This window comes from Schistocerca nitens, chromosome 3, assembly GCF_023898315.1.
Source record: "Schistocerca nitens isolate TAMUIC-IGC-003100 chromosome 3, iqSchNite1.1, whole genome shotgun sequence".
NCBI classification, from domain to species: Eukaryota; Metazoa; Arthropoda; class Insecta; order Orthoptera; family Acrididae; genus Schistocerca; species Schistocerca nitens.
In genome coordinates, this window is record NC_064616.1 from 303,948,449 (window position 1) to 303,974,289 (window position 25,841).

The 25,841-nt window shown below is 43.3% G+C and overlaps 1 protein-coding gene across 1 annotated transcript; it reads right to left on the reverse strand.

Annotated features, from left to right (window-relative positions):
• Positions 1-2,451: 2,451 nt before the first annotated feature.
• Positions 2,452-25,630, reverse strand: LOC126249198 (Krueppel-like factor 2). The gene is made up of 4 exons (XM_049950852.1): positions 25,508-25,630; positions 11,579-12,112; positions 3,940-4,086; positions 2,452-3,849 (listed from the first exon to the last, which is right to left on the reverse strand). The coding sequence occupies exons 1-4, from the start codon at positions 25,628-25,630 to the stop codon at positions 3,490-3,492; spliced, it is 1,164 nt and encodes a 387-aa protein (XP_049806809.1). The 3' UTR covers positions 2,452-3,489.
• Positions 25,631-25,841: the final 211 nt, after the last annotated feature.

Consider the following 25,841-nt stretch of genomic DNA (forward strand, 5'->3'; position numbering starts at 1 on the left):
GTTTGTCATTTAATAATCTTGGTAAGAAGTGTGGTAACAGCAGAGTAGAGCAATACTTAACAATGTTGAGGGAATGTAAACAGATAACTAACAATCTGTTAATGAAAATTTGTAATCATTCAAGTGCAAAACACTGATTGTATCGTGTTGATGCATAAAGGTGAAGTAAAGAAGTTTCCTCATAGCTCTACGCATAAAAGCGTACCGATGTCAGACGTGGGTCTTGCTGTGATTACAGTGAGTGCTTCCAACAAAGATACTGCTCGACAAGCGACCTTTTGATCTTACCGACTGGGAACGGACTAATTTGAAAAGCAACATGCCTGAAGAGAATCATGATCTTAAATGAAGGTCACCTTATTTGAATTCTACTCGAGATAACGAAAGCTTACTTGTCGATGATTCTATTTGTTAAATACTGGCCTTTTGTCGCGTTATTTGACAACTACACGATTTTATACTTTTAAAAATTCGAAGACTTCTCTCACAAAGCATCCATAAAATAAATATAAAGTACATAAAGCATCACTAATGACATTACTTCCGAAACTAAATGCAAGAATTTTATGCGATGCAGCAACTTTATCACCGTTGAAATCGTTCTATTTACACAATGTTTGGGAATAATTAGCCTCTCAGAAGTAAAAAGATGAGAATATAATGGGAATATAAGATGAAGTCATGATTGTATTATGGACAGAAAAGCGGAATCAAACAACAATTGTGTGACAAAAATCGCCATCATACTTGGCTGATAATTTCATAAATATTTAAATAAGACTATTTACATTTGGAATGTAAGTGAACAACAATAAAAATCTTTACAATACATGGTTTTTCATCCGTAGTACATAAAACGCTGGAACATCTTTCACAATTTCACTCTATATCAGCGCTCATGTGCTCCTGTAAGCTGCAGACATTTCACTCTGAAAGCAATGAGTTAGAAAGAAAACTCGACTGTTGTCAGTATTGCTAGGAGCACGGTACACGGTTTGTACTCTCGGACGTTTTGTAGCTGAGAAGGTTGGTCTTCTTCGCGCTTCGTCGATCTTATGTTCAGTTTCCCACAAACAGTCCCACAGTATTATGCTGGCTCTGTGATCTATGTGGACCCATGAAAAGCTGATTAAAGACGTCTTCGGTAAACCAAAGTTTATCTTTCGAATTCACTTGAGTTCTGAATTTTTGTAAAATCTGTGCTACGACATATAACCATCAGCTTCTACTAGAAAAACGAAATTAGCAACTACTGCTGCGAATATTCTATGAATTAGACCAAGGACGCTGAACACACATTTTGAATAATAGAAGTCGCTTCTTTATAATTCATCTTTTGACGTAGGAGTGAGAGGTTTGCAAACTTCAATGACAGAGTTATGGAGATCCATGTTCGGCTAAGGAAAGACAGAGCAAGTGGGTGAATATTTGCCATCTCTTTTTGAAATGTGAAAGTGGAACAGAATACAAGCACCAAACACGAAATGGACGAAGGGCGGCCTTCGCTACAGCTTTCCTCTTATTTAATGTAGGATGTGAAGTACTCTACCGATACAGTTTAATTCGTGCAGTTCTGCCTTCTACTGTTGATCCCAGTATTGTACTGACGTCTTTTATTCGATGAAGTATTTGAAACGCCATACATAAACAGTATAATTTACTAATTTTTACTCGAAGAATTTACTCATTCACACACTCGAAAAAATTTGGGTATCAAAGAAAATTAGCTAGCGCGAATATAGATACTACCTTTTCTCAAGAATAGTAACCGTTACCGTTAACATTAACAGGGCCCGATTTTGAACCAGTGAAGCTATCACACAAATAAAACGTACCATAGAGATCCAGCAAAGCTAGATGGAGGAGGAAGTGAAGAATCATAAGTAGTTGCATTTTCGACAGGTTGTTGTTGTGGAGTGACAAGATTGAAACAAACTAATGCGCAGATTGCAATTTAGATTTTGAGCTAGTTAGATACGCATCAGATAATCAATCTTAATTTGTGCTGTGGAGCGTGTTGACTTACAGGGTGGAGAGAATAAAACTATCTTGAAAAGTGTTTTCGTCAGTTTGTAGCAACTCACCGAACTCGCACCTTTGTGTGCTAAAAAATTGCCACCTGTGCGCTGAACTGCAACAGTGTAATGTTCAATTTGTAGTCTGGTTCACAATGTATAGAAATCAAAACATAATTTTTAAATGAAACTTTTAATGCCAAGAGGTACGTTCAGAATCTGTGAAACCGCCGGCCGAAGTGGCCGTGCGGTTAAAGGCGCTGCAGTCTGGAACCGCGAGACCGCTACGGTCGCAGGTTCGAATCCTGCCTCGGGCATGGATGTTTGTGATGTCCTTAGGTTAGTTAGGTTTAACTAGTTCTAAGTTCTAGGGGACTAATGACCTCAGCAGTTGAGTCCCATAGTGCTCAGAGCCATTTGAACCATTTTTTGAAACCCATTTTCTCATGTGTGTACCCGGTGGTAAGATGTCAGCTTGTGTCTACTCTCAGCGGGCATGAGCACTTGATAACAAGGCTTCGTCCTTCGAAACTGGTTATACCCAAATAAATAGAGAAATAAAATATATTCCTGGGGGATACTTCCAGAATCACTCTCAGCTAGGAATCTGCAACCAGTTTTTCTCTATCAGAAAAGAAAGGGGGAGGAGGAAAAGATTTTGACGATTTATGTATGGAAAGGAGATGAACGATTTTACGGATATTTCACCGAGATGGAGCAACAGAACACACCCCATACGCAACTTCGTCACCAGTTCATCAAACGTTCGGTGAGGAAAGTGCAATCTGCAAAGCTTATAAAACTTCCTGGCCTCCAATTTAGCTTGTTCGGTCTATCTGTGGAGCAAGCTGAACAAATAACTTCCAGACAATAGAATAACAACAACAGCACACTGAAAGTACAATCTCACAGTTCGACAAAACCCATACATCACCTCACTGACGGCAACACTGGCCATTTCCAGCACCTTCTGTAACAGTTCAGTTGTCGATTAACTAGAGTACCTCATTTTGTGCCAGACTTTTCCGGGCCGTCGGTTTCATTTTGGTCACTCCATATACTATAATTATACAGAATCAAGAGATCCCTACATGCTGTAACCTGTAACGTTGACCGTGGACGTCCGAGATGTGTACCAATATATACACGTAGTACCAAATGATAAACGTGTTCTCTTACATTGTGAATGATAGAAGCACAGACAGCCACTATGACACTGAAAGAAATTTCACGGTAGCAGTATAGTGACAAATATGTGTAAAGCCTTCAGTGGCGGAGAAACTAAAAGACTGGAACGAATTCACAGGAATAAAATTTTTGTTTGTTTCATATTAATCTAGGTCGCTTTCAACACTCGCTTCGCTCATGCTTTATATCACATAACAGTGTCCACGAAAATACAGCGTCGCTGGTCCTGTGGTGGTCGCGAATCTGCGGAAACTACGCGAATCTGACGAGGTCCGTGTGGCCCAGTCTAGACGGAGATGTGCCTCTTCATGTGCAGCGCTAGGTGGTCGGAGCGGGAGAAGGCGCGCTCGCACAGGCGGCACTGGAAGGGCCGGTCGCCCGTGTGCTTGCGGTAGTGGCGCGTCAGCTCGTCGGAGCGCGCGAACTTCCAGCCGCAGCCCTTCCAGCCGCACTGGTACGGCTTCTCGCCCGTGTGCGTGCGCAGGTGCGCCTTCAGGTGCGACGACTTGGTGTACGTCTTGGTGCAGCCGGTGTAGGTGCACGTGTGCGTCGTCACCTTCTTGCGGCCCCAGCGGCGCCGGCCGCGCTTCACCTTGCACGCGGCTGACGGCACGTCGACGAAGGGCGGCGGGCCAGGCGGAGCTGGCTGCGGGGGCGGCGGGGGCGGCAGCTGGTGGCGGCCGCCCGTCAGCAGGTTGGCGAGGTGGGGCGACGCGGGCGGCGTCATGACGCGCACGCTGGGGTACGGGTGCAGCGACAGCCGTCCGCCGGCCGGCCCGGCGTAGTGGCCGGCGCCGCCCTCGAGGCCCTGGTGCTGCACGAACGCTCGCGGAGCGTCGGGACTCGCCGGCGGCGACACGTGCCCGTACGGCATCGACGCGCCCTGCACACACCGCAACACCGCATCAGTGTACCACATCTCGTACACTACACACACATGTTTTATGTAGGTGCTGGATCACAGCTCGTAAGCAAATTATTTCATCTAAAGCATCCAGACACCAGTACGTAGTACGGAATTGAACACTAGTTGCCAGGAGAGGTGACTCGCCGGTGTAAAATGAGGCAGGGAGTATTGTGTTGGCCAGGGGTGGGCAATTGTTTTGGCTCGGGGCCTCATTGTAGACACAGAGGTTAGCGGAGGGCCGCACCTTATAAACCTTTTATGAAAGTTTTCTTTATTTCTATTCACATATCACACACAGAGTTGCAATTTCGGGTGTAGCAGTGAAAGCGTTAAAATGCATTGATTAATTAGCTTTATATTTCATAAAAGGTATCGTAAAAATCATTGGATATAAATGAAAGAGTCAGAGGCAAAGGGGTATAAGTATACTTCTTATAATTTTGATAAGACTGAAGTCACTTGTACCTCTTCCCTTCTGACATCCTCAAATAAGATAGTCGTGTTCAATTTCATTTATTTTGCTAATTCAATACAATCTCCAAGTACATTAAATTTTAAAACAAGTTTAATGGGACAAATGCATCCTATCACAATTTTGGACAATTTTTTTGAAATCAGGAGTCAGACTGCTAGTTGATATTCTCATCACAGCCTGCAAATTACTGTCTGTTAAACAGCTTCGGTATTTGCTCTTGTTGATTTTCAAGCAAGAAAAACTTTGTTTACAAATATACGTCTATCCAAATATGAAGAAAATTTACCTGCAAATTTCTTGGTACATGGAAATTTTTCAGCTGACAAAGATTTATAAAAGTCAGCTAAAGTTACAGCACTAAATTACTCGGTGATGACGAAATGTTCATTAATTCCACGGATAAAGATGAGTACTTGTACAGTGTCTTCAATATCTGTGCTTTCGTCCATTGCCAGTGAAAACCAAACAAAATCTTAGCTCACAGTCTTTAGCTGGTCTGCAAGTTCGTCACTAATTAAATCAAGGCGCCACGCTATAGTCCTCCTTGACAACGAAATGCTCTCAAATTTGGTTTTAACTTCGGGACACAATACACTTGCACACTGTACCATGCACTGTTTAATAAACTCCCCATCCGAAAAAGGTTTGTTTCGTTTAGCAAGGTTATAGGCGACCATGAAACTTGCTTCTGTAGCACTATTTTGAAGCGGTGTTTGCTTCGTAAATAACGCTTGTTGCTTCTTCAAGCGTTTCATGAACTGCGCTGCTTTTATTTTTCGTTCATCATCTGAAAGTTTGCAGCCAGAGTCACTGTGTTTTGTTTCGTGATGTCGTTTCAGATTGTACTCCTTGAATACGGCAACTGTATCATGGCATAGTAAGCATGCGGCTTTATTTTCTGCATCAATAAAGAAATATTTGGTCACCCAGTCTTCATTAAACAGATGGCACTTATCACCGATTTTACGCTTCTTCTTAGGAGTCATGATTGCACTGCTGAAGTAAAAAAAAAAAAAAAAAAAATTGCGTTGTACTGCTGCACAGACAAAACACAAGTAAACCACCCGAAAAGAAAAAAATTGTTCTGAACGTCGTACTATTCAGTCGGCGCGGGAGAAATACAGCGCTCCCATCAGCCACCGCGTGGAGCATAAATTTGCGCCAATAGCAGGATGCACAGTGCTTTTTTCCGTGCCCGTGGTGGCTGATTGTAGTGCTCCCATAATCCACCGCGCCCACGTGCAGCTAGGTTAGTTGCGTGACTGTAGAGACATCTGTCGGTAGTACTCACTACCAAGTAGTGCAGACGCTCGCGGATTTTGTTAGTCGCGCGGGGAAGGGAAATTTTGTTTTTCCTATGATTTTTGTAAATGTCTTGGCGGACCACACAAAACCCCTCATGTGGCCCGCGGGCCGCTACTTGGCCACCCCTGGTGTTGCGAATAGAGAAGCAGTAGCAGCAGAACGGCTCAGTCTGGGGAACTCAATGACTTCGAACGTGGACTTGTCAGTCGATGTCACCCCATCCATCAGAGACATTTCAGCCCATCCATCATAGACATTTCAGCCTTTCCAAAGCTGCCCGAGTTGAATGTTCGTGATGTGATTGTGAAGTAGAAACCAGAAAAAACAATCACAGCTAGACCGAGACCAGCCACACCTCAAGTACGGACAGACAGGAAACGTCGAGCATTGTCGAGGCCGGTGGTAAGAAATCGTATGAAATCACTCGAAGGAATCATTCGTGTGTTCCAAAGTGCTGCCAGCAATCCAGCTAGTTCAGTGACTTTGGGTATGAAGTTAAAAAGAATTGGGTGCAATGGTCGAGCAGCTCCTCGTAAGTCACATACTTCTATAGTCAATGTTAAGCGACTCTTGATATGGTATAAAGGGCGACAGCGCCGCGCAGTGGATGACTGGAAACGAGTGATTCCGACTGATGTATCAGTGTATACCTCGTGGCAACCTTACTCATGGGTTACGGTTTTGCGAATGCCTGGAGAACATTGCCTCCTGTGTTTCGTGCTGCCAACAATAAAGTTCGGAAGTGGTAAATGTAAATGTCGTGTGACTAGAGCCTTCCGTCGGGTAGACCGTTCGCCGTGTGCAAGTATTTCGGTTTGACGCCACTTCGGCGACTTGCGCGTCGATGGGGATGAAATGATGTGATTAGGACAACACATCACCCAGTCCCTGAGAAGAGAAAATCTCCGACCCAGCCGGCAATCGAACTCGGGCCCTTAGGATTGACATTCTGTCGCGCTGACCACTCAGCTGCCGGGGCCGGATTTCGGAAGTGGTGGTGTTATGGTATGGGGCTATTTTCCGTGGTTAGGGTATCGTCCTCTTATTGCACTTAAGAAAACCTAAACACGGCATAATATGAACACGTTCAACAGCACTCGTTTCTGCACACAATAGAGGAACAGTTTGGAGATGATGGTTTGTACCAGCATGACGATACACACTGTCATAAAGCAGTATTTGTAAGTCAGTGGTTTGTAGTCAGTAACGTTCCTGGAATGAACTGGTCTGATACCGGATATAAATCCAATGGAAGACCTTTGGACTGACTTAGAACATCAGCTTCGCTCCAGCGTCCTGCGTCCAACGTTACTGTCTTCTCTGGTTTCGGCTCTTGAGCAATAATGGGCTGCCATTTCCCCACATACATTCTAACATCACATTGGTAGTGACCACAGTAGAGTTCAAGCCGCCTTGAAGGCGAACGGGTACACATCTCTTATTAATGTTCACTAACGAGTATTTGGATGCCTTCGATGTGTTTCATTTCAAAAACATCGTAGCTCCTACGCCAGGAGCTGCAAATAAATAGTGATTTATTGCAACTGGTTTCAATCCTCAGAGCTCCCAGTATACCATGGGAAATAACACACATTCCTTACTGAGTGGTAATAAGACGCTTTCTGGTGAACATGCTGATGAAAATTCACATCATAAATTGTCACATACTCACTTTAAGCCACTTAAGGCAGTTCACATGACCATATTACCTATAGCATCAAATGGCATATAATCCATCATAATTCACTGTTGTGAAACGGTAAAATTGATTAAATAGTCAATAATACATACTGTTCACTGTTAGTTCTATACAGTGTTTCCAACACTTTGTGTAGAGGTACTCCACACACTAGCGACTGAAAAGCTTATTTATGTCGACAGCTCGAATCAATGATGATCCAGAGAGTCTGCATAGCTCGACATTTACACTATCATTACACTGGCTAATATCTTTGCGGTTGTACATGTTGTATATTATATTCATCCCTAAGCAGTTGTGGTAGTCACCGGATAGCATAATACTGATAGTTGCATATGAAATGCATTTCATGTCTTCTCTACACAGGGTATCTGGTAATGCTGCGGACTGTAATGTGTTATAATAAAGAAATATTAGCAGACGTTGGTGGTGGAATTTACTTACTTTAAATGGTCACAAATGGTAGCTAGAGACCATAAAACCTGAACGTACCTAGTGCAAAATATTGCCATAATCACAATTTGAAAAATTGGGACGTTTTTACACATAATAAGTTAACGGTAAGCTAAATTAAATTTACTTATATCCAAGAAAGAATGGTTAAAAATTTCTACGAAATTTTTAAATGTTCACTTTTTTAAAACTAAAATATAGGCAGCATAATAGCAACATATTTTTTGGAAAGTTTGATATTTTGAACAGATTTCGTAAACTGTGGGTACAATGTTAACACTCAAAATACCAGTACATTATGCCCATATTTTGAAAATGTTGAAATTTAGTCATGTACTTTATATACTAAAATTTTGAAAAAAAATTTATTGTTTTTCATAATTTGTTATACCATATTCCGTAATTGTTTAGAATTTTTCAGGAAATTGTAATCCAAAAACTTAGTTCTTTATAGTGAATGGGACTATTCGCAATGTACTTCATACTCATATTTTCAAGTTCATTACCCATCTTACTCATCTATAATCTTAAAAAAGTATGTTGTGAATAAAACTTAATGACAGTTAGTTAAATTTCATTTTCCAATATTTTTATGGTGGTTATAAAATGCCACTCCTCTTCGAGTACTCACTATGGAAAATGCCTTGAAGGTGCTAAAATTGTGCTGAAATATATTCTCGGGTTCTGGACCCTACTTATACATCAGTACGTATTTTAAAAGGGTGTTGTTAATGAAAGTTAAGAGTACCACCATTCCCCCCCTCCTCCCTCCCCCCCAGTTGGTAGTACATGTTATGGAAAAATGCGTAAGTGTTGCTAATTGCTAGGGTTAATTAACTTTTGATGACGTATACTGTTTCCTTCCGATAAGAGTGAATCCACCAAAATTTAATTATTGTAAACATTGAATGTAAAACACTTTTTAACTATCTGGTAACCGAAATGTTATTTTCATCAATGACACTCCATTCAACTTTCAACCTGAATTTTATCCACAATTCGTACTTCTATTTCTTCATTGTGTCTCATACATATAGGCTGAACAGTGAAGGAGAAAGACGGCATACCTGCCCTACCCCTTTTCCAACCCGCGTACTTCTCTCTTGGTCTTCCATTATTTTTTACTGTTCTCGCTTGACTCTTGTTCATACTGCATGTTGTCTGTTTTTCTATATAGTTTATACCCATTATCTGAGAATTTCAAACACCTTGCACTTGTTTACAATGGCGGACGCTTTCTCTGGGTCGACAAATACTAAGAAAGCGTCTTGAATTTTCTTAATCTCGCTTTTATTATCAAGTGTAACGTCGGAACTATCTCTTGGTTTCCTTTATATTTCCTAAAACAGAACGAATTCCTAAAACAGATCTAAAAGATCCTCAGTTTTTTCCATTAATTTGCATATTATTCTGTTTATCGATTTGGATATATTTCAAGCTGATGTACCATAGTTCTTCCATTTATCTAAATCTGTTTTCGGAATTGTGTGGTGTATACTCTTACGAATATTTTATGATATATCTCTAGTTCATAAGCATAACAGGCAAAAAAATTAGTCACCCCTAAGAATTATCACGCTAATTCCGCCTCTAGACCTGATAATGGTCTCTATTTGGCGAGGAAGTGATTCATAAATTTCATCAGAGATGCCATACCAAGCTAAAGTCAGTAATTGGCGGTTAGATTCCGCAGAACTACGAAAACGCAAATGGTCCCGAACATTTTCTATGAATTAAGATTGCTTGATTTAGAGGACCCACTGGAAAAGCTGGAAATAATTTGAGCGGAAATTTTATAAAGGACCTAGTGGTGTCCAGAAAGGATAGATTAAATACAGTTGGTGGCGGCATGTTTGTTGCTGTTCGGAGTAGTTTATCCTATAGCGAAATTAAAGCAGATAGTTCCTGCCAGCTATTCTTGACAACCGGAAAAAATTAATAGCTGGTTCCTTTTTACCTACATACCGACTCAGATGATACATTTACTAAACAGTTCAAAGAAAACTTGAGTCTCATTTCAAATAGATACTCCAGTCACAAAATTATACTTGTTGGTGACTTCAATCTACCCTCGATACGTTGGCGATATTACATGTTTAAAGTCGGTGGTAGGCATAGAACTTCGTCCCAAATCATACTAAATGCTTTCTCCGAAAATTATTTTGATCAGTTATGGTAGTTCAGAAGCCAACTCGAAGTGTAAGTGATTGAGATAACATACACGACCTCTTAATAAAAAATAAGCCTGGGCGAATGGGGAGCTTTACGACAGATACAGGGATTAGTGATTTCAAGGTCGTTGAAGAAAGACTGAATACAGTAACACCCAAATCCACCAAAAATAAACGCAAATTATATCTATTTAGAAAAGCGGATAAAAATTATCTTCATCCCTTCCTAAGAGAAAGCCTCCGCTCCTTCCGAACTAACTATGAAAGTGTGGGCCAGATGTGGCTTAAATTCAAAGGAATAGTATTGACAGCAATGGAGAGATTTGTACCAAATAAATTAACGAGAGACGCCTTGGACCATTTCAAAAGGGACAAAATCACAAGTTGTCCGACCACAATACACTAGCTCTGTCAGGTTTTGTCCAATTTGTATATTATTTGGTTCATTGAAAGCGCGCAGTTTTCCTTGCCACAGTAAGCAATTACCTATTGCAAGGCACCCGACTCCCAATGTCCACTGCACGCAGTTCCCTTCGCGATGTTTGCTATGGCATTAGCTACATGGTTCAGCAATCACTGGCGGCAGCATTTCCTGCCGGGTTTGAAACCGACTGTGGTTGCAAGATGTGACAGTCTCCCTATCAAAAATGGTTCAAATGGCTCTGAGCACTATGGGACTCAACTGCTGTGGTCATCAGTCCCCTAGAACTTAGAACTACTTAAACCATGTCCGAGGCAGGATTCGAACCTGCGACCGTAGCAGTCGCACGGTTCCGGACTGCGCGCCCAGAACCGCGAGACCACCGCGGCCGGCAGTCTCCCTATCAGTTATGGTTTTTTTCATCACTGTTCTGCGTCGTGTTACGTGAATACGAATGGTACACCTTCCTTTGTAGGCACACTGGACATTCCGAGTTACTACAACGGCAAATTGGGCAATTTCATTCAAGGTGCTGCCATCGGCACGTCCACATGTGATAGCATTTTTCTCCCATTTTGTAACGTATTCAACTCTACTCGTCTTACCGCACTGATTCCCTACAGCCGAATGGCACTTTCACTGTCAGGACTTCACGTCATCGTTAGAGGATCGCATGATTGCCTGGTATCAGTTCTGCACCATCTACAGTGCGCCAGAGCGACCAGGGTGCTCCCTAATGTGTTACTAATATTTCTGTGGTCAGCTTACATTCTAGACACTACCTTGAGTGATGGTATGATTTGCACTGCCCCTGTGATTTTAGAAGTTCCGAACATATTTTAACCATTCCGTCTGTCTCGTTGATGCAGCATGAATTTGAAAACTTGTGCTGTCAAATGAGTTAAGATTAATATTCGCCTCTTTCCGGAGCCCTGACTACTTGCCTGCACTATGGTCATGGTTCCGTTGTAGTCCGGGCCGGCGGCGTCCTGGGCCTGATAGCCGTGGTAGGCAGCCAGCGGGTGGTAGCCCGCTGGTGGCTGCTTGGCCTCGAGCGCAGCGTGCTTGGCGTCCAGCAGCCCGAGGTACGGCGCGCCCACGCCCACACCTACACCCACGCCCACGCCGTGGAAGCCGTACTCGGCCGGCCCCGCCGGCGCCTCTTCGCACTGGCTGTGCGGCTCACTCTTGACGGCGGAGTGCGCCGCAGCCGCCGCCGCAGCCGCCGCCGCCGCAGCCTGTCCGAAGTGGTAGTGGTGATGGTGATGGTGGTGCAGGTGGTGGTAGCCGTAGTCCAGGTACTCGCCCGCCCCCGCGCCGTACTTGTGCCCGTCAGCGGCGGAGGTGGCGGCGGCGCCAGGCAGTGCAGGGGCGGGAGCGGGCGGCGCGTCGACCGCTGGGGCGCAGGCCGGCGCGGGGTACCGCTGGTCTCCAGAGTGACTGTCTCCCAGCAGAACGCTCTCGATGTCCTGCCACATCTGCAACACGCACACTGCCTGATAGCGAACATTGTTTTTATTCAATCATTAGCTATTGGGCTCATCATCATGCAGCCATTCATAACTTATACATACACTGGTGAGCCAAGGCATTAACACCATCTGATTAAAAGCGCGTGTGCACCTTTGGAATGTAATACAGCAGGGATTCTAAGTAGCATATTTTTGGCAAGTCCTTGGTATGCGGAGGTATATGGAGCTAGATGTCCACACACAGGTCACAGCCCTTTTGACAGAAACAGCTGTCCTACTGGAAGATACCATCACTGATGGGAAAGACATCAAGCATGAAGGTGGCTTACAAAACACTCGTTCGACCTATACTTGAGTATTGCTCATCAGTGTGGGATCCGTACTAGGTCGGGTTGGCAGAGGAGATACAGAAGATCCAAAGAAGAGCGGCGCGTTTCGTCACGGGGTTATTTGGTAATCGTGATAGCGTTACGGAGATGTTTAGCAAACTCGAGTGGCAGACTCTGCAAGACAGGCGCTCTGCATCGTGGTGTAGCTTGCTGTCCAGGTTTCGAGAGGTTGCGTCTCTGGATGAGGTATCGAATATATTGCTTCCCCCTACATATACCTCCCGAGGAGATCACGAATGTAAAATGAGAGAGATTCGAGAGCGCACGGACGCTTTCTGGCAATGGTTCTTCCCGCGAACCATACGCGACTAGAACAGGAAAGGGAGGTAATGACAATGGCACGTAAAGTGCCCTCCGCCACACACCGTTGGGTGGCTTGCGAAGTATAAATGTAGATGTAGATGTAGATGTAGAAGGGAGACAAGTGGTTCGCAATAATGTTGACATGGTTCACAGCCGTCATAGTACCTTCGACTGTTGCCACAAGTCCCACGGAAGCTCATGTGAATGTTCCCCATAACACATTAGTGCTGTCGCTGGCCTGCGTCTATACCACGGTGTATGTTTATAGCAGCCGTTAGTCTGGATGACCATATATACGGAAACGCCCATCGACCTGGTTTTAGTAGAGAAGTTTCAGTTGATCCAAGTTCCAATCTCGATTATCTTGTGCCCACTGCAAATGTAATGTGATTGAGTGAAATGGGGACATGTAGGGGTCGTTCGTTGTGGATCCCCATGTTCAACAATATCCGCTGAACGGTGTGCTCTGAAAGAATTGTGTCTACATCAGCACTATAGTCTATCGTCATATCTGCCATAGATCGCCGCCTGTCCTCCTTTATAGAGTGGTCGAACCTCCGAATTCGACGTTCTGTTACGACGCGTGGGCGCCCAACACCTCGTCGCCTATGTGTAGGTTCACCATCGTTCAACCACTATCCATAGATGCTCAAGACCGCAGCACGCGATTAGCCGATTAGTTTCACCGTTTCCCCGTTGTACGTTTGCTAGCGGTGTGGTATGACAATTACCCTTCTTTCATAACATCGCTTGCGTTGGTGAATTTCTGTACTGTCGCTAAAATGATTCCCCAATCGTCTCTTCTTACCAAGTCCCGTGATCGCAGAGCCACCACGTGACGTTTAGTCTCTCGGTGGGAAGTGGTCATAATACAGGGTGATTCAAAAAGAATACCACAACTTTAGGAATTAAAAACTCTGCAACGACAAAAGGCAGAGCTAAGCACTATCTGTCGGCGAATTAAGGGAGCTATAAAGTTTCATTTAGTTGTACATTTGTTCGCTTGAGGCGCTGTTGACTAGGCGTCAGCGTCAGTTGATGCTAAGATGGCGACCGCTCAACAGAAAGCTTTTTGTGTTATTGAGTACGGCAAAAGTGAATCGACGACAGTTGTTCAGCGTGCATTTCGAACGAAGTATGGTGTTAAACCTCCTGATACGTGGTGTATTAAACGTTGGTATAAACAGTTTACAGAGAATGGGTGTTCGTGCAAAGGGAAAAGTTCTGGACGGCCGAGAACGAGTGATGAAAATGTAGCACGCATCCAGCAAGCATTTGTTCGCAGCCCAGGAAAATCGACTCGCAGAGCTAGCAGAGAGCTGCAAATTCCACAATCAACTGTATGGAGAGTCCTACGAAAAAGGTTAGTTATGAAACCTGAACGTCAACTACCCGAGGCGATGGATCGGCCGCCAGGCAGCCCGTGACAGAGCACTTCATCACTGGCCTCCAAGAAGCCCTGATCTTACCCCCTGCGATTTTTTCTTATGGGGGTATGTTAAGGATATGGTGTTTCGGCCACCTCTCCCAGCCACCATTGATGATTTGAAACGAGAAATAACAGCTGCTGTCCAAACTGTTACGCCTGATATGCTACAGAGAGTGTGGAACGAGTTGGAGTATCGGGTTGATATTGCTCGTGTGTCTGGAGGGGGCCATATTGAACATCTCTGAACTTGTTTTTGGGTGAAAAAAAAAACCTTTTTAAATACTCTTTGTAATGATGTATAACAGAAGGTTATACACACCTGGAAATGGAAAAAAGAACACATTGACACCGGTGTGTCAGACCCACCATACTTGCTCCGGACACTGCGAGAGGGCTGTACAAGCAATGATCACACGCACGGCACAGCGGACACACCAGGAACCGCGGTGTTGGCCGTCGAATGGCGCTAGCTGCGCAGCATTAGTGCACCGCCGCCGTCAGTGTCAGCCAGTTTGCCGTGGCATACGGAGCTCCATCGCAGTCTTTAACACTGGTAGCATGCCGCGACAGCGTGGACGTGAACCGTACGTACAGTTGACGGACTTTGAGCGAGGGCGTATAGTGGGCATGCGGGAGGCCGGGTGGACGTACCGCCGAATTGCTCAACACGTGGGGCGTGAGGTCTCCACAGTACATCGATGTTGTCGCCAGTGGTCGGCGGAAGGTGCACGTGCCCGTCGACCTGGGACCGGACCGCAGCGACGCACGGATGCACGCCAAGACCGTAGGATCCTACGCAGTGCCGTAGGGGACCGCACCGCCACTTCCCAGCAAATTAGGGACACTGTTGCTCCTGGGGTATCGGCGAGGACCATTCGGAACCGTCTCCATGAAGCTGGGCTACGGTCCCGCACACCGTTAGGCCGTCTTCCGCTCACGCCCCAACATCGCGCAGCCCGCCTCCAGTGGTGTCGCGACAGGCGTGAATGGAGCGACGAATGGAGACGTGTCGTCTTCAGCGATGAGAGTCGCTTCTGCCTTGGTGCCAATGATGGTCGTATGCGTGTTTGGCGCCGTGCAGGTGAGCGCCACAATCAGGACTGCATACGACCGAGGCACACAGGGCCAACACCCGGCATCATGGTGTGGGGAGCGATCTCCTACACTGGCCGTACACCACTGGTGATCGTCGAGGGGACACTGAATAGTGCACAGTACATCCAAACCGTCATCGAACCCATCGTTCTACCATTCCTAGACCGGCAAGGGAACTTGCTGTTCCAACAGGACAATGCACGTCTGCATGTATCCCGTGCCACCCAACGTGCTCTAGAAGGTGTAAGTCAACTACCCAGGCCAGCAAGATCTCCGGATCTGTCCCCCATTGAGCATGTTTGGGACTGGATGAAGCGTCGTCTCACGCGGTTTGCACGTCCAGCACGAACGCTGGTCCAACTGAGGCGCCAGGTGGAAATGGCATGGCAAGCCGTTCCACAGGACTACATCCAGCATCTCTACGATCGTCTCCATGGGAGAATAGTAGCCTGCATTGCTGCGAAAGGTGGATATACACTGTACTAGTGCCGACATTGTGCATGCTCTGTTGCCTGTGTCTATGTGCCTGTGGTTCTGTCAGTGTGATCATGTGATGTATCTGACCCCAGGAATGTGTCAATAAAGTTTCCCCTTCCTGGGACAATTAATTCACGGTGTTCTTATTTCAATTTCCAGGAGTGTATGTCTATCAGTAGTTAGTGCCTTCAGTAGTTTGAATCTTTTATTTAGCTGGCAGTAGTGGCGCTCGCTGTATTGCAGTAGTTCGAGTAACGAAGATTTTTGTGAGGTAAGTGATTTGGGAAAGGTATAGGTTAATGTTAGTCAGGGCCATTCTTTTGTAGGGATTATTGAAAGTCAGATTGCTTGCGCTAAAAATATTGTGTGTCAGTTTAAACACAATCAATTATAATTTTTCTAAGGGGACGTTTGACACTGTTGGGTGAATAAAGAGAGCGGGTACTGACGAAGACACTGCAACAATTCTACTACCATCGACGTATATCTCACGTAGTGACTGGGGAATAAGAGTGCTGTACATAGTCGTTTATCTCGCTCAGTACGCGCATGAACTTGGATCAAAATTCACTAATTTTGAAACGCAGTAACTTCTATTTTACTCCATGCAGTGGCTTGCTGAGTATACGAAGTGTTAAACAAATATTTTGAGAAGTGGTAGCGCTCACCGAGCTAGAAAAACAAAGCAAATAAATGTGGGTCCGGAAACGTGTACTTTGTAAGATATAACCACTTGTTCGTAGGAGATGACCACTTGTCCATAGGAGTGGCTGACAGAGTTTTGGTTGTGGATATGAACGCAATCGTTGAGTTGGCGATCGATCAACAGCATCAACCGAGTTTATTTATTTATCCGAGTCTAAGGAATACTAAAACGAAATGTAACCCTAAAACTAATGTAATGTTATTAACTGAGAGAATTTTGTTCTTCTTGAGCCCAATGTTCAGCATTCAGAACGGCATGGTCACCCGCAGCAAACAAGTCTCCCATGTCACAGGACTCACCAAAATTACTGTAAACCAACAAGTGTTCAGAGTTCTACCTTGCTCCACATTTTACAAATTTCATCATCACACATGTTTCACTGCTTCAGATTAACTTTGTACCTTGTCACTCCTGTTCTCAGTCTGTTGAGCCTCTCCCAGGTTCCGTACTGGAGATGGCAGCCTGATGATAGTTTCTCTTTTGCTGTCCATAATCCTCCAGTGGACTTTTTTTATACACATTTCATTTTGGTGGGTTTCTGCTGAAGTAGTTGTTGGTGCTGTCGTAAAGAGGAAGTTTTCTCTGGATTTCAGTCGTGATGGGTAAGGATGATTTCCAAACAATAGATGTCTTGGATCTGTTTCTTCCTTCTTCTTTTCAATCTCTGCTGCTACCTGTCTTCTTATATGCAGAGGTGCTACTTCCATGAGTGGGAGAACTTATTGAGAAGAGCTGGTCTTAGGCTGTCTGTGACTAAGCGACCTATCTCATGGAAATCCACATCAACGTGATTAGCACATACAGAGTTCCTCCAGGCTGGAGAGGCGTAATCTGCAGCGGACACACACACACAGCATGAGCGGATGTGCGGGGTCGCAGGAATGTGTTCCCCATGTGTTTGTCACTTTGCGGACGAGATTGTTCCTGGTGAATACCTTCTGTCTGGTGTCTATACGGTGTTATTTGAAAGTTAAGGCATATTACAATGTAACCCTATGTATTTGGAATGAACACAGTGATTTAAACTGCGTCCTTTCTAGATGATGTACACCTTTCCACTAGCCTCCTTATAGGTTAGGTGGAATGCACACACTTGAGTTTTATCCACACTGGGTTTCAAGTCGCTGTCGTCGTAGTAGACTGGAAGTTCTTCGAGAGCAGATGTTAGCTTGGATTCCATTTCTTCAACGGTACTGCTAGATCATTGACAGCTGTGTCGTCTGCAAACGTGAAGACCAGGTTCCAGTGTTGAATGGTTGATCATTGACATATATTTTACATAATATCTGTTCCAGAACATTAGTCTAAGCTATTCAGTTGTGCAGCATCAGTCTTAGCAATTACGTTGTGCAACATTAGTCTAAGCAATTCAGCTGTGTTGTTCGAGTTATGGTGTACTTCAGTTTTTCGTCAACTAAGTATAACACACACTCTTCCCCTTCAATCGCGCGGACTGAGAAAGGCCTTCCGCTGTTTATGTTTTGAGTGCTAGAGTATCTGTTTCGCTAAGTCGGAGGAACAGTTGACCGAACAGATGGTAGTTTTTGACGCGGATATTTTTCAGTGCAGGGGCCAAGGGCTGCTAGGATACTTCAGTTTACTAAACCATAGCAGAAATCATTTCAGCAATATCATTCGGTAAGTCATAAGCTTTCAATGTTAACAAGAGGTGCAAGAGAGAAAATAACATACAGTGAACCATTCGTCCGTACATTCAGCACACTAGCAGTAAACACAGAAGTTTTCATGACAGATACGAATTTCGAGTAATTTTCAATGGTATAACATATACGAACGCGACTGAAACTACAACACTACACCATATTTGTTCATTTCGAGCTTTATCTCTGCCTGAAATGTGCTCTTCCAAGTTACGCCGCTGGGTAAGATCATGTTCATATGACAGAAAGTCAAAAATTACAAACACAGAGAACGAAGTAGCGATCAGAATTCAGTGTCTAGACTGTGTAGTGAACAGGCCAGGCGCAGTGACTCGAGACCAAGCAGACGTGCGTGGTGCATGCGATTGCAATGAACGGCCGTTCCTCATTAATGACGACATTGAGGATCGGCGCATTATACAGGCTCATCGTTTTACGATTAATTGACTCAGGAGCCATTTCCCGTTGATATACTGATGAGGAAGTTCCAACGGATCCTATACAAGAAGATGCGAGACATGACTAGTTTAGATGTTGCACTCGTCTTCGACAATGTGTGCCCACCTACGGGTCAATGCGTATCATATTTTCTGAAAGTGCTACGTTCGTAGATATCTGACCTTGTATTGAGTAATATTGATCTTGCTCCCAGCTATGTTCATTATTTATTATGCAAAAATGAGTTACCTACTGCTGATAATTTTCATAGTGACGAAAATGTAAAGATTGCTGCTATATTTGTTCCAATCCCAGGATCAGATTTATTTACACAGGAAAAAAAACTGATCCCACCAAATGCCGAATACTTTCCATCATAGCTCAACGATTGCTCTGTCTTTAAACTGAATGTTATCAAGTAATTAGGGTTGCATCATTTGAGTAAAACTGATTTAAATGAACAGAATTAATGGGCATGATGTCAGTGAGTTACACGTCACAATACTGCATCAAGAAGTTTATCCTGAAGGATAGCCAAATTCTGATTTTTAAACAAATCCTTTTCAGATTGCTATTGCTGGCGTATCTACTGCGACCTAGTACAGTGGTCTTTTAGTAGCATGAGTCCCCAGAGGGTCAAAATTATTTTTAAACTAAATATTGGAAGCTAATTTGTGAACAGTTACCTCTTTTCGGTACAAGCATTTCAACGGCAACAAATCCATTCGTTAGGCAAAACAGCGTATAAGATCTTTGCAGATTACACCCTATTTATGAATGGCGCCTGTATTCCTCTACTAGCTAACTGGTTAGATTGCTACATTCTAGGCGACTGATCACACACACAGTTACGAAGTGGGTCGATAGGGCACAGGACTAAGTAAGCGAAAAGTAGTTACTAGTCTTCATAACAATTCAAATTTCTCATAGTACAAACACAGAAGTGCAACCATACACAACGTAACACACTGTTTTCGGATCCAGAGTTAATTCTATGGGAGGATCACAGCAGTGCTTCGCAGACAGTGACAGGAAGTATTCAGGACAGTTCATCATGGATGAACTGAGATTTGAGTAAAAAATTCTCTCTTCTGAACTGCCGGTGTTCAGTTCTTTTTCTTTAACGTATGGTCAATGATTCCGAAAGAGAATGAGGAATAATAATCATAGCACGCTCTAGTAATGGAGACATATGCACTGGAGTAAGTTAAGCTCTCCATGGACAGTTAAAATGATGCTAGAGACTACTAAAGAGACATACATTTCCGTCACGAATTAAAACCAACATCTTTGCATATGGTAGCTGGAACAAAATGCCATACAAATAAATTCGAAGTTGCTGTTCTGTCATTAAACTTCAGAGATGACGAACAGTGATGGATCAGAGATTGCAAGAACAAGGTTTAGTGTTACTGAAGAATTATTGGATATTGTGACTGGCTTTTGCATAATAAAAGCAAACGTGTTCTCAAGAGAAATAAAACTTACATACTAAGGTAACTTTTTTTTCATCAGCTTAACGATACGAGTCTCGTGATAGTAAGCTAAGTTGTGGTTATCATTCTGGAATTTAAAACAGCGTAAGGTACTCTACAGTCTTTTGTTTTTATAACCTGTTTAAAATTTGTAGTGTATCATAGTTTCTCAAATCAGATGCCCGTTCATTTAAGATCAAAATGATCTGATACTGGTACCTCAGCAAGAGTGGTTCGATATCGCTGTGTGATAAACAGAGAACTGTAGAGCCAGTGACTAACCGTCAGTGATCAAAATTAAATTCTGTGTTATGAAAATTAAATATTTATTTGGGTTATCATAGCTGCATATTTATAACGGTTTTCAGTCTTCATCAGTAAAGTACAGTCACTGGTTGACCATTAGTAATGTACGATTATTTGTCACCATGAACGATGACATTATGTTAGTTTTATTTGCAACTCATTTCCACTTAGACTAAAAAATTGCAACTGCAGAATACACTCATTTATTAGCACAATAATTTGTTATTACACACCATTCAGTGCCGAATAACCTGTCTTTCTGATACGTGCTGCAGCAATAGAAATGAAATTCGTTCAAATTAGCCCAGTAACATGCACCTAGACGTCCACAAAGACAAAAAATCAAAATGTTCGAATAATTTTTGCACGTATTGCATGCAATTTGTATTTCATAAGGAATCGTTTACTTATAATTTTGCTTTGTTTGACATAATAAGTTTAAATTTTGTGAACTGAACTTCAGACGTTACCATTTTAACGTTAGAAATTTCCCATATATGTGATTGTTAAGTGCACAAACCTACTTTCTTCAAACGTACTGTATATGAGAAACAGATACTCCAATGCATCCAGGAAAGAATTTGAAGGTTGTAAGTCAATAAAATTTTAATTGTCTTTTTTGACTGGTACTATCAATGTATGGTCTCTATTATAGTACTTCAGTATTGAAATAAAATACTACAAAAAATTGTGAATGAGATAACCATTACAAACATCCCGATTCCAAAGAAAATGGTCACTTTCTCGTTATTTGTCACATAAGGAGTATTCATACTGCTCAAATCAGTATTTTGACCACTCCTTATACAAAGCATACAGTAGTCGATGATATTCGATTAGTAATGATCAGCCAACTGTAACATTACAAATGGTTTAAACAATTTCCTTCTTCTGAGTAAGTGACTGTGAGAGCCACAACAGCACAATTCATAGCAGAGCTCTGTTACACGTTGTATTTATTCTATTGTTTCACTAAGATCGCTTCCGTGAAATTTTCTGACATTTGGTAGTGTCATGCAAGCGTGATTTTCTCATTTTTCAATTCGCCGCGATTATACGTCTCAGAGAACCTTTTAGTGTAGTCAAAATATAAGTCAAGTTTCTTCAAATAGTATACCTTCATCAAATTACCACAGGGAACTAAGAAACAACGAATATAAACCAGCTGCAAACAGGCAAATTTCTTCGAACTGGATTCGATAGAACAAATTTTAAATTGGCAGAATGCAGTCTACTTTCTCTATCATTATGTTACAAACGTTGTCTTATACAAATTTCAGATGCGTGATGGTTAGTAAAAGTAGCTTTTAATGAAAAGTGAGAAGCTATGAGCGTAATATGGACCAACTCTTCAAACTGTCGAGGGTGTCCCAAAGACGAAAGAGTTGAGCCCATATCTGCGCTCAGGACCCTCACGTATTTTGTATTACTGAATAGATTTTCATTCGTGCAAGAATTTGGAAAGGGACTTTTGATATTAATTTTCATAGTGTAAGTAGCCATTAAAGAGTTGGTCGGCCATTGCTCTCTTAGCTCCCTGAGGTATTTTACTTACTCTCTCTTTATCGTTTGGTGATTGTTCGATAATAATTCCAAGTTACTATTACTCTTGTTACTTCGCTGCTTAGAAACTTATCTGTAATAAATTTAACAAAAAAATTAACATCAGTTCTATGAGTAACATTGCAATTAAAATAACAAAAATTTGGTTCTTACAACACAAAATAATCAAGCACCGTAAACTAAAAGTGATGTAAGTAATTATCAACTAAGTTTTGACATGGGCGATATACTAATTTCAATGACGAATGCTAACCACGAAGAAATTTCGAATACACTTGAAAAATAATGAAGACGATTGCTATTAACATTGTTCTGGTTCAGTGAATATGCCCAGTAATTTATTTATTAACGTATATTAAGGAAAAATTTATCGAGTTAAATGACAGACAGGGAATACAAATTAGTGCAAAATTCACAATACTGTACTTATTTAACCATTATAATAAATAAATCAACGTAGAAGACAATATAGATTAATAACTTTCTGAATTTATAGATCCGCTTCCGTATACATGAATAACACTAGCAGTAGTTGCATTCATTACTATGAAAGGAGAGTCTGCTACTTCGTTCCACAAATACGTAAGGCAGTTTCTACCTTCCAAAGTAAAATCTGAGCGGCGTGTGAACAGCAACTACCACTTACAGCCAACAGTCGAATACAAATGACGACATTCACATAATCTCCACCATAATCTCCATAAAGGAGCGAGGCTTTCCGTCATTTAAAACAGCAAATCACATTCGTAATAACTGCTACGAAATAGAAGTTTGACTGCAACCCATTTGAATAATTTACCTATTATGGTGATGTTGTGGTGTAGTGATGGCCGGAAAAAATATTACAAACGGGTTCTTATTATTTTAACGTGCAACGTAGTTTTGTTTCTTGTATGTGTGTTTTGTTATTCGCCGGAACATAATGCATGATTTTATTAGTACATGCCACTGAATTACACTATTTAATTGACTGTAGAATGTGTGATATAAGTAGATATTGTCATGGACTGTGCTCTATTTTTAATTCATTAGTTTGCAGCCCACACCGTTACGTGTCGATCCAGCCCCGCATTGGGAATTATATTACTGTAGGGTTTTATATCACTACGACCACATGTAAAGGAACAAAAATCATCTACTTCATGATAGAAAACTTTTCCGGATTTGAAGGAACTGTAATTTGAAGGAACTGTGATTGTAATCGGAGGTCACAAATTACTGCGAAGTTTATTGAAAACATCTAGAATTAAACCACAGGAATCTGGTTGAAATAAACATTTTGAACCGAAAATCAAATTGTAAAGCGGTTTGCCTCCACCTTTTGTGACATTTAGAGCAAAACTGTATTTTTTCATCAAAGTTATTCTTAGTGTTCGTTGTTCCTTGCTGGTACGCTTCATAACAATATCTGAAATGACGACATTAAAGTCTTTTCTAGAACCTTGGCCCCCTTTTTTGTTGGAACAGCATTGGAATTTCGTTATTAACATGTATTTGCACCGAGAGATGAGACTCAAGGATAACTGGTAGACTCCATAGCGTACAGCATTCATCGGATTATAAGGCCCCAGACAGTTGCCAAGCTGTTCTCACATATCCTGTCTGACGCATTGCAGATCAAAGTATACAGGATGTTTCGCAACTTGTATTACGGGCTCCTGGGTTGTGGAGGAGACTAAGTAGATAACTCTTTGATAAAGAACCAATTTCCGGAAGTTTGCCTTCTGAATGTCTAATAAGTGTGAAGATCGGATCACTTACAAAACTCAAGCTTGAATGTTCGCACACAATCTGAGAAGAGGGTGCTGTCATCCGTCTCTGTTGCAATTATGACATTACATACAATTTGCGACAGACTACAAGAACGGCTGTGGGAAACTGGAGTGTTCCACGGACGCACCACACACTCTACTTTGAAACGATCGTCCTTCTTCACCTAGAAGAGAACCCGACGACGCACACTCGAAACATTCTCCATGCCATATGTTAGTACAGGGCACACACGTCAGAGCTCATTCTTTCCGCTGTGTTTGTAGCTTAAAACAAGAGATCTGAATATGACCCGAGCTTCAAACTTACTTTACATCCAAACGGCACATTTCCGGAAATGGATCCCTTACCAACACCTTATCTACGAAGTAACCTCTACATAATCTAGAAGCCCGAAACAGAAATTGCGAAACACTCTGCGTATTACCAGAAATACTTTCAGAAACCCTGGGGTTGAATTGCTCTTGTCAGTGCCCTCCCCTTGTTTTAGTACACGCGGTTCACATGAAAATATCTGCTGGCCAGTGTAGCCGAGCAGTCTGCCTTTGGCGGTGCTACGGCACGGACGTCTGTTTACGTCCCTGCCGGAGACGTTCGCGCTCGCGCAGTTGTTTACCTCTTCGTCGTACTCGTGCGTTTAGACGACTCGATATAGAATGGCACATGCATACCGAAAGTCGACTCTCAAGATTAGTTTTTCGAATGAATATGCGAGACCGAAAGCCTACGAAATAGAAAGGTTCCTACGAGACGAAGTTAAACTTGACTACAACGAACTTATCGGAATCCACCTCTCCATCGTGAGCAGTGTTGTTTACGTCAAGCTGATTAACGATGCAGTATGTGACAGAATCATCCGAGATACTAAGCATGGACTCAAATTTCGTCACTCTGATGGACATGTTGGAGAAGTAACTATTGATAATGCAGGACTGGGCTTACGAAACATACGTATTTTCGAACTTCCCTTCGAGGTTCCGTCTGACTTGGTCGTTGACGCCTTACGCCCATATGGAAGAGTGCTTAGCCACGTTGAGGAAAAATGGTCCAACTTCACGACTTACCCCGTTCTCAATGGGGTGCGTCAAATCAGAATAGAACTGACACAACATGTACCCTCGTACTTGTTCATCTGCGGATGCAGAGCTATAGTCATATACGATGGACAACCCAAAACATGCTCAGGCTGCGGGAAAGAGGGCCACGTCCGTTCCGAATGTATGCAGCGGAGGATAGTGCAAGTTCCAAACGGCGAACCCGTACCTCCGTCCACGTTGACGCCGCTTCCACTAACGTATGCGGACGCATTTCGAACGGATCCCATCCCGAAGAATGACCAGCTACAGAATCCTGACAGTTTACGGCAACCGACTGCGGTAGAGACCGCCTCCAGTGACGAAACGACGCACACCTCTGCTGCTCCGGCGCCGACGACGCACTTAACCGAGCGGAAAGGATCGGTAGGAGAAATGGAAATTGATCCTGCTGTTGTGCCGACAGCTGATTTCGTCCCTGAGCACCGGGAGTCACTTCCGCACTCGGATACGGAGGCGCACACGCGCAAACAACGATCGCCGAAGCGCCACAAGAAACGACGGCTAGCGCCGTCGGATACCTGCTTACTGCAGTCCACGTCAGACGGACATGGGTGTGACGTCGATACAGTACTTCCGGATGCGCAACGGGAGGTTCTACCTCCCACACAGCATTGCGACGCGAACCATGCTAGACAGGGGTTGAGTACAGACACGCCGGACGGAAAGCCGACGGAAGGAGTCCCTCCACCCACCGCAGCAACGCCACCGCCTTCGGTCAGCCCGGGCGGAGAGACACGACAGGAGCTGGACCTCCAGCACAGGAACTGGGCCGACGAATCCGATACTGACCCCCACACCGACGATGCACCCGCCATGGCGAGTGCTGCGTCCACTGGATGTTAACCGTGCAGAAGATGCAGACTGACGCACAGACAGCATGTCACCGGGCAGAAGCACACAAATTAACATAAGCGTTCATGTGCGCTTTACGCACTGAGGAACAGCGGCAGGCATATCGAACAGCCTCTATTAATATTAATACGATCAGATCGCCAGTCAAATTGCAATTATTACGAGACATGTTGC